The sequence below is a fragment of the Cherax quadricarinatus genome, chromosome 1, assembly GCF_038502225.1.
Source record: "Cherax quadricarinatus isolate ZL_2023a chromosome 1, ASM3850222v1, whole genome shotgun sequence".
Lineage (NCBI taxonomy): Eukaryota > Metazoa > Arthropoda > Malacostraca > Decapoda > Parastacidae > Cherax > Cherax quadricarinatus.
Window position 1 is genome coordinate 10746716 of NC_091292.1, and position 10886 is coordinate 10757601.

General features: G+C 43.1%; 1 protein-coding gene across 1 annotated transcript in view; it reads left to right on the forward strand.

Annotated features, from left to right (window-relative positions):
• Positions 1 to 912: 912 nt before the first annotated feature.
• LOC128685008 (Y+L amino acid transporter 2-like) overlaps positions 913 to 10886 on the forward strand; it is a 28434-nt gene continuing 18460 nt past the window's right edge. Inside the window, exon 1 of the mRNA XM_070093204.1 lies at positions 913 to 1522. Coding sequence (XP_069949305.1) covers positions 931 to 1522 — 592 coding nt within the window. The 5' untranslated portion in view covers positions 913 to 930. The remainder of the gene's footprint in view (positions 1523 to 10886) is intronic.

Genomic DNA, 10886 nt, shown 5'->3' on the forward strand with positions numbered 1-10886 from the left:
GTCTGAGGGCAATGTGTGGTGTGAATATAATGCAGAGAATTCGTAGTTTGGAAGTTAGGAGGAGGTGCGGGATTACCAAAACTGTTGTCCAGAGGGCTGAGGAAGGGTTGTTGAGGTGGTTCGGACATGTAGAGAGAATGGAGCGAAACAGAATGACTTCAAGAGTGTATCAGTCTGTAGTGGAAGGAAGGCGGGGTAGGGGTCGGCCTAGGAAGGGTTGGAGGGAGGGGGTAAAGGAGGTTTTGTGTGCGAGGGGCTTGGACTTTCAGCAGGCATGCGTGAGCGTGTTTGATAGGAGTGAATGGAGACAAATGGTTTTTAATACTTGACGTGCTGTTGGAGTGTGAGCAAAGTAACATTTATGAAGGGATTCAGGGAAACCGGCAGGCCGGACTTGAGTCCTGGAGATGGGAAGTACAGTGCCTGCACTCTGAAGGAGGGGTGTTAATGTTGCAGTTTAAAAACTGTAGTGTAAAGCACCCTTCTGGCAAGACAGTGATGGAGTGAATGATGGTGAAAGTTTTTCTTTTTCGGGCCACCCTGCCTTGGTGGGAATCGGCCGGTGTGATAATAATAAAAATAATATATATTTTAAAAAGATATACTGTTTTGAAATTGGGTCCATCTATCTGAAACATCCTGTACAACGAAAAGCCAGTTCTGATCCTTTACGTTAGTTATCATGAATACACATACAAATATTACACTCTCATTACAAATTGCAAACTCCTGCTGTTATTACATGTGTACTGTATTCTAGAAAAGAGTTCTAAGCCCGAATGGCCATTAAGTATACACACTCCTACGTCAGGCAGCATTGCCAGTGTGTTTGACACTATTTTTTTTACTTGGTTGGTGAATGTGGGGAGGATGGAGTTGCTGCCTAGTGACCCACTACTACCTTCTCCGCCTTCCAGTGTCGACTGCACCATGGACGTTAACACAGTTCCTGTTGCATCCGTATCGTCTTCCGAGACTCGCATTCCATCCCTGACTACGACAGAAAATGAGGAGAAAAGACTGAAAGCAGAGCCAGGAGTCAGGATTCAGAGGCAGGTCAATGATAGGCCAGATAGTGATGAGCTCGATGCTGCAGCTTCAACGGGACAGATGGCTTCTGAAAACTCCAGTGCAGAGAGTCGAGGAAGTTGTGCTGAGGAATTCAGCTCCCCTCGTCCCCGTGTGCTTACCAGAACAAGAAAGCTAAACCTACTAAAACGTGAACCAGTGCAGAAAGAAAGGGAAACACACGGAGAACAGGAAGAAACAGAACATAAGAAAGTTGCAGAGCTTGAAAATGAAAGCAAAAAGATATGCGACGGTGACGGGGGTGTGGGACTGAAGAAGGAGTTAGGACTGGTGGACTGTGTTGGACTCATCGTTGGTAATATCATCGGTACCGGCATCTTTGTGTCACCCAGGGCGGTGCTGCACTACACCGGTAGTGTGGGCATGTCACTATCTGTGTGGGTAGCATCAGGTGTTGTCGCCATGTTCGGAGCCCTCTGCTTCGCCGAGCTGGGTGAGTACTGAGTCACCAGCACTTTCTTCCTAGATCAGGATCTTGTATACATCTGAATGGTGATGTTATTTTATCTGCTGTACTTAATAATGTACAATGCCTTATGGAAAACACAATTTTGAAGATGATAATATACAATAATAATCTGCTACATACATTATTTAATCAAGGAATGTCTTGGAAGCAATATATCGGTAATTGAATTTTGCTTAACATTTTGTCCCCAAAAGATTATTGGAGACGTTCCATAAATTGCGAGGTCAGTCGGTCGATTTTAAGCCCTTACACATCAAAATGGTATACAATACCGACAGGTTGTTAGGTAAGACACATATGCAACAGTTAGACAACTTTATCCCGAAACGTTTCGCCTACACAGTAGGCTTCTTCAGTCGAATACAGAAAGTAGGCAGGAACAGTAGAGATGTGAAGACGATGTAATCAGTCCACCCTTGTAGTCGTAGAATTTGAGGTTGTCAGTCCCTCGGCCTGGAGAAGTTCAGTTCCATAGTCAGGAACTATCTGAAGTTCAAGCGACAGTGCGGAGACTTAAATACTGTCGGAAGGAGAGGTGCAGAGTAGTAGTAGTAGTAGTAGTAGTAGTGAGAATGTAGCCACTGAGAGGTCAAGTCCCTCTCAGATCCAACACTTCTCACTTGAAAAGCTTGTCCAAGGTGTTTTCTGTACCAAGATGCCATGTGTTGCAGTGTCTGACAAGATGAACATCAAAATGGTATACAATACCGACAGGTTGTTAGGTAAGACACATATGCAACAGTTAGACAACTTTATCCCGAAACGTTTCGCCTACACAGTAGGCTTCTTCAGTCGAATACAGAAAGTAGGCAGGAACAGTAGAGATGTGAAGACGATGTAATCAGTCCATCACCCTTGTAGTCGTAGAATTTGAGGTTGTCAGTCCCTCGGCCTGGAGAAGTTCAGTTCCATAGTCAGGAACTATCTGAAGATCAAGCGACAGTGCGGAGACTTAAATACTGTCGGAAGGAGAGGTGCAGAGTAGTAGTAGTAGTAGTAGTAGTTGTCTAACTGTTGCATATGTGTCTTACCTAACAACCTGTCGGTATTGTATACCATTTTGATGTTCATCTTGTCAGACACTGCAACACATGGCATCTTGGTACAGAAAACACCTTGGACAAGCTTTTCAAGTGAGAAGTGTTGGATCTGAGAGGGACATGACCTCTCAGTGGCTACATTCTCACTACTACTACTACTACTACTCTGCACCTCTCCTTCCGACAGTATTTAAGTCTCCGCACTGTCGCTTGATCTTCAGATAGTTCCTGACTATGGAACTGAACTTCTCCAGGCCGAGGGACTGACAACCTCAAATTCTACGACTACAAGGGTGATGGACTGATTACATCGTCTTCACATCCCTACTGTTCCTGCCTACTTTCTGTATTCGACTGAAGAAGCCTACTGTGTAGGCGAAACGTTTCGGGATAAAGTTGTCTAACTGTTGCATATGTGTCTTACCTAACAACAAGCCCTTACACGCTTGCCTTGAGGCGAAGAATTTAATGGATGTGTCTCTCTGATTCTTTTGTGTTCTGCTGTTGTTTATAAGCTGTTTTAGTTGGAAAATAATTACTTAAATTTCTGTTAATTATCTTATAAACGTTGTACCTTTTTCCTTTCAGCTTTAATTGTGTCAACTGTCAACATGCATTGAATACAACTATTATTCCAATTGTGTCCTAACACCCTTAATTATATCCTCCTGACATAAAAAAGTATTTTCCGTCTTTCTAGCCACTTTGGGAGTTTTTAAAAACCGTTAACGAAGGTTATAAACTCAACTGTATGCAAAAACGCAGGTGAACTACGCATACAGAAAATACAGAACGGCTACATCTACACTGTAGATGAACGAGAAAGACAAGTGAAGATTCAGGGAAAAATAAGGTGTATTATATTCGTTCACTCCTGTGTAAATCTTGTAAGGTAGATGAAAAATACATGTATGAAGTCTTTTTTCCCATGATATACAGTCTACTCTCCAATGGGAAGTGGAAAAGAATTCTTTCTCCGATAGCCATGCGTGTTGTAAGAGGCGACTAAAATGCCAGGAGCAAACGGATAGTAACCCCTTCTTCTGTATAACTTACTATATAGAAAGTATATAAAAAAGAAAGTATATAAAAAAGAAAGTATATAAAAAAGAAAGTATATAAAAAGAAAAACGAAAGTTTTTCTTTTTAGGTCACCCTGCCTCGATAGGCTACGGCCGGTTAGAAAAAAAAAATTACCGTGAAATGGTTAAGGAAATTGATGTTTCATTGTTGTGAGTCACTCATGAAACATTGTGTAACTCACAACAGCGAAACAGCAGTTTCCTAAACCATTTCAAAATGATTTTATCATAGTAAAATTACCTCATTTATGTTTGTTTTGCATGATGTATTTTTTATTATGATATACAATCTACTATTCTACTTGAAGGTAGTAGGTTGGTAGACAACAACCGCCCAGGGAGGTACTACCGTCCCGCCAAATGAGTGTGAAACGGAAACCTGTAATTGTTTTATATGATGGAAAGATTCTTGGTGCCTTTTCTGTCTCATAAACGTGCGAGATCACAGGTAAATCTTGCTGCTTCTACGTACACTTAGGTTACAGTACACAACAGAAGAAAACATGGGTTTTCTTATATTTTCTTAATGGCTCTTGTTCTTCTTTATTTCCTCTTATCTCCATGGGAAAATGGAAAAGAATTCTTCCTCCGAAAGCCATGCGTGTCGTTAGAGACGACTAAAATGCCGGGAGCAAGGGAATAGTAACCCCTTCTCCTGTATATATTACTAAATTAAAAAAAAAAAGTCTGGGTCAACCTACCTCAGTGGGATACGGCCGGTTTGTTTAAAAAAAAAATACAATCTATTGTGAATGGTTAAGGAATTTATTTCATTGTTGTGATTTACTAATGAATCACTGTGTAATACACAACAGTGAAATAGCAACTTTTTAAACCATTTCACAGTAGTTTGTTTATCACAGTAAATATATCTCAATGTATGTTTCATGCACTCTAATGTCCTTAAATCTTCAGTTGTCTTTCTCATTCATCTACAGTCTAGATGTAGCCATTCTGCATTTTCTGTGTTTTTGCACAGTTGAATTTATAAGCTGGAAGTTATTTCATTTCAACCAGTTTTAGAACCTAATCTGGGGAATGCTACCACCTCTCAGTATTAACAGATAACCCGCACTTACAAGAGGGAAACTAATGACGACGTTTCAGTCCCTCTTAGATCATTGCTAAATGGTTCTGGACGGATTGAAACGTCGTCATACTTTTCCCCTATCTGAAGTGAGGATTATATGTAAATTGTTTCAGCGACGGTATTGTGATTTTTATTCTTCACATCCCAGTATGTCACCTACAACCGTCCATTAAGGAAGGTGAAGAGGGACAGGAGGTGTAAGGATTATTATTATTATTATTATTATTATTATTATTATTATTATTATTATTATTATTATTATTATTATTATTATTATTATTTATCTCTAGTTAGTGTTAAACCGTTCCAGGTGTAAATAGGCTTGTTCATATGTCTCATCTCGCCTGGGAATCGAACCTGGTCCCGTTAGTAATGCACGACGAGAATTCTACCACTGACCTAGACGCATTAAATTCATAACTGAATATCAGAGTTTTTTTTTTTGTATGTGGAGGGGTCTGAGATGATCAAGTTACAGGTGTTCCTACTTGTAAAAGACGTGGGGAGTATTATTGGGAAAGAGGACGATAGTAAATCCTGCGAGTATGGTGACACAACGACCTTTCTTACTTGCTGATGCTGGATGAGTGGGCAGAGAAACGGACTTCGGGAGCTCCGGCGGTCGCATCATCTTGTGATGTGTACTTGATCGTTTTTCTCTATGTTACCTCCCTGTCTTAGCGTTTATAATTGATATTTATTAATTACTTTATTTAATAATCTCTCTAATTTTTAAATGCACACACACATACACACACACGTGAAGCAGTATCGCTGAATAGTGCTCCCAGGATTTAGCGTTCTAGTGGCTGTCCTAAGATATTATTAGTGGTCATCGTACGTGAGTGAATCAGTGAACATACCTACAAGAGTGTAATAGCTTTCAAGAGTGCGAATAATGTGATAAGATCAAGAATTTTACAATTTAAATTTGAATGATTGTCAATCCCCAGCTGTTGGTGTTGTGAATGTAGCTAACATCATCAGACTTGTTATGACCATAATACTGTACTAAAGAAAAAAGAGGGAATACCAAGTCTTAAAAGAAAAAGAAAATAAAAACTTGAATGCATGATAAAGTTCCTGAAGGAGTTACAAAATTGAAGGAGTTGATAGCAGCCGACCAGCAGGAACCTCCATTGTTGTGTAGACATCACTTGCCTATTTGTGGTTAATTTTGGTTAGTGTCTAAAGTCTCAGTGCCTCGCCCTGCTAGTTGTATGCTATACCATTACTCTCCCTATTTCAGTACCAGGAGATAGATAGTGGTAACACTGATAATGTTTAGTAAATTATCTAAATATCTCCAGGTAAACTCCAGAAGAGTTTTGTAGCCTAGTGAACCCCCCCCCCCCGTTTTTCTGACAGCGACAAGCTAGTAAACAAGTACGTACATACAAACACACGTGTGCACCCGTAATTATTATTATAATAAACATTAGTATATATTAATAAGGAATTGAGTGAGAAAAAAATAATCCTATAATCTTCAAAAAGTAAAGTAGCCTAGTGTGCGGAGATCTGGGCCGGGAGAGTACCGGTGAACCAACAACAATAACAAATAGTGTTACTTAAGAAATCGTAATGACACGATTGCAAACAAACCATACCCCGGCCGGGATTGAACCCGCGGTCATAGAGTTAACGTGACCCCCCCCCCCCTCTTTTTCAAAGAACGACAAGCTAGTAAACACACACACACACAAACACAAGTGTACACACAAACACAAGTGTACACAATTAATATTATATAGTATATATTAGTGTATATTAATAAGGAATTGATTGTGAAAAAATTTTTATAATCTTCAAAAGAGTAGCGTAGCCTAGTGTGCGCACGCACACCCATACACCAACACACCCACACACCCACACACACCCACACACGCCCACACACACCCACACACGCCCACACACACCCACACACACCCACACACACCCACACACACCCACACACACCCACACACCCACACACACCCACACACACCCACACATCCACACACATCCACACACCCACACACACCCACACACACCCACACACACCCACACACATCCACACACACCCACACACATCCACACACCCACACACACCCACAAACCCACACACACCCACAAACCCACACACACACACACACACACACACACACACACACACACACACACACACACACACACACACACACACACACACACACACACACACACACACATATCACACATACACACACACGCACATCACACATACACACACACACACAACACACAACACACACACAACACACAACACACACACATATAACACACACACACATAACACACACACACACGCAACACACACACAACACACACACACACACACACACACACACACACACACACACACACACACACACACACACACACACACACACACACACACACATTGCCAGACTCACACATACACTCCCCCCCTCCCCCACCGACATCTCACTCCTTCACCTGATCCCTCCCCTCCCTCTTTCACCCTCCCCCTCCTCTCCTCTCCCTCGTTCCCCCTCTCCCTCTCCCACTCACCCACTTGCTTCACTCTCCTTCCCACTCCCCCTCCCCACTACTCTTCCACATAGCCACAGTTCCTCCTCTACCTCCCCCCCCCTCCACACTCTAACATACACAATACTAACCTAACATACAGAATTACATAGGTTTCCCACTCTGAAGCAATCAGGATAAAACAAAAATGGGTTGCCAGAGAGCAACAAGAAAAACCAAGGGACAGGAGGAGGAAACTGCGAAGGAAGATTGGGCAGAAGAGCTCACAAAAAGGGAACATGAATGGGAAAAGAAACTAGAAGAACTTAGCATGAGAATGGAAGAGAGGATAGACATGGAAAGCAGGAAGTGGGAGGTGCAAGTCAAAGCAGCAGAGGCCAGGATACAGAGTTTAGAAGAGGAACTGAAAAATCTGAAACAGCCTAAAGAACTAAAGAACATTTTGGGATTGACAACAGAGACTGCTACCTCAGTCACACATAAGGGGACTGTAGGGAAAGAAGGAGCAAAACTGCATGTATAAGCTCAATCAGTGGAGACTGTAGTAAATGAAAGAGCTAAGCTATATGTGGAGGCCCTAACAGACCAAAGCAGAGCCCAGGGAAAGCTGAGAAGGGAAAATGACAGGCCACTGAGCCCAAGTACATCAGCTAGTGAAACTGAAAAAAGGAAAGCTGCAATGGAGGAAATCAAATTGAATGAGGGGATACACAGGGATATGCAGTGGGAGAATGAAAGGGTGAGGTCAGTCTTTGTGTATGGGCTCCAGGAAGTTGAAAGGGAAACATATGAAGCAAGAAAACAAGGGGAAAAAAAGCAATAGGAGAAAACGACATGACCCTGCTGGAAAATTTTCGGAGAATAGGGGGGTTTGTAAAAAAAAGAACCCAGCCAGCGAAAGTGACCTTCAAGGCAGAATCGACTCGGAACAGGATCCTGCAGGAGAAAGCACGATTAAGGGACATGCCAGCATACAGGAAGGTGTATCTCGACCGCGACAGAACACAAGCAGAAAGGCAGAAACAGAGAGAGATGGTACAAAGGCGAAAGGAGGAAAGAGAGGGGATGGAGAAGACAGACAGGAGATCCCAGACACAGGAAGATCAAATACAGCCTCCCTCACAAATTCCTATAGAAGCCTCCCAACCAGGTCAACCCCAGTGCAACCAAACACTCTAAACCAAAACACCCATGCCACATCCAATGCCCCCACCCACTGCACTACAAACTCCACCCCCACAGCAACCACCCATAGTTCCTTATCAGGTCTCCCACTTCTCCAACCCCAATACACCTCCCAGACCACAATCTTAGAAAAGAAGTTGAAGGTATGGTATACAAATGCAGATGAAATAACAAATAAGTATGAGGAGTGGCACGAAAGAATCAAGGAGACATCCCCAGACATAATAGCACTCACAGAAACAAAACTCACCAGAATAATAACAGATTCAATCTTTCCATCTGGATATCAAATCCTCAGGAAAGACAGAGGGAGGAGAGGGGGAGGAGGAGTTGCACTGCTCATTAAAAACCAGTGGGGGTTTGAGAAAATGGAAGGAATGGATGACATGGGCGAAAGGGACTACTTAGTAGGAACAATCCAGTCTGAGGGACAAAAGGTGATAATTGCAGTAATGTACAACCCACCACAGAACTGCAGGAGGCCAATGGTCGACACACTAGCGGAGGTGGCCAGGAGAGCACACATGGGGGGAGCAAAGTTACTAGTTATGGGTGATTTCAATCACAAGGAGATTGACTGGGAAAACGTGGAGCCCCGTGGGGGTCCCGAAACATGGAGAGCCAAGATGATGGATGTGGTACTGGAAAACCTCATGCATCAACATGTTAGAGACACTACCAGAGAGAGAGGAGAGGATGAACCAGCAAGACTGGACCTTGTATTCACCTTGAGTAGTTCTGACATCGAGGATATCATGTATGAAAGGGCCCTGGGAGCTAGTGATCATGTGGTTCTGTGCTTCGACTACATAGTTGAGCTCCAAGTGGAGAGAGCAGCAGGAATAGGGTGGGAAAAACCAAACTACAAAAGGGGGAACTACTCAGGCTTGAGGAACTTCTTTCAAGACATTCAGTGGGAGAGGGAACTGACAGGAAAACCAGTACAAGAAATGATGGACTATGTGGCAACAAAATGCAAGGAGACAGAGGAGAGGTTTGTTCCTAAGGGAAACAGAAATAATGGGAAGAACAGAACGAGTCCTTGGTTCACCCAAAGGTGTAGGGAGGCAAAAACTAGGTGTACTAGAGAATGGAAAAGGTACAGAAGACAGAGAACTCAGGAAAATAAAGAGATTAGCCGAAGAGCCAGAAATGAATATGCACAGATAAGCAGGGAGGCTCAGCGGCAATACGAAAATGACATAGCATCGAAAGTCAAGACTGACCCGAAGCTGTTGTACAGCCACATCAGGAGGAAAACAACAGTCAAGGACCAGGTAATCAGACTGAGGAAGGGTGATGGGGAATTCACAAGAAACGACCGGGAGGTATGTCAGGAGCTCAACACAAGATTTAAAGAAGTATTTACAGTGGAAACCAGTAGGACTCCAGGAAATCAGAGCAGGGGGTGCACCAGCAAGTGCTGGATGAGGTACATATAACCAAGAAGGAGGTGAAGAAGCTGCTATGCGAACTTGACACCTCAAAGGCGGTGGGACCAGACAACATCTCTCCGTGGGTCCTTAAAGAGGGAGCAGAGACATTGTGCGTACCATTAACAAAGATCTTCAACACATCATTTGAAACTGGGCAACTCCCCGAGGTATGGAAGATGGCAAATGTAGTCCCAATTTTTAAAAAGGGAGACAGACATGAGGCACTAAACTACAGACCTGTATCACTAACGTGTATAGTATGCAAGGTCATGGAGAAGATCATCAGGAGGAGAGTGGTGGAGCACCTGGAAAGAAACAAGTGTATAATTGACAACCAGCATGGTTTCAGGGAGGGAAAATCCTGTGTCACAAACCTATTAGAGTTTTATGACAAGGTGACAGAAGTAAGACAAGAGAGAGAGGGGTGGATCGACTGCATTTTTTTGGACTGCAAGAAGGCCTTCGACACAATTCCTCACAAGAGATTACTGCAAAAGCTAGAGGATCAGGCACACATAACAGGAAAGGCACTGCAATGGATAAGAGAATACCTTACAGGGAGGCAACAACGAGTCATGGTACGTGACGAGGTGTCAAAGTGGGCGCCTGTGACAAGCGGGGTTCCACAGGGGTCAGTCCTAGGACCTGTGCTGTTCTTGGTGTATGTGAATGACATAACGGAAAAGATAGACTCAGAAGTGTCCTTGTTTGCGGACGATGTGAAGTTAATGAGAAGAATCAAATCGGATGAGGATCAGGCAGGACTACAAGAGACCTGGACAGGCTACAAGCCTTGTCCAGCAACTGACTCCTTGAGTTTAACCCCGCCAAATGCAAAGTCATGAAGATTGGGGAAGGGCAAAGAAGACCGCATACACAATATAGTTTAGATGGCCAAAGTCTGCAAACCTCACTCAAGGAAAAAGATCTGGGGGTGAGTATAACACCGAGCATATCTCCTGA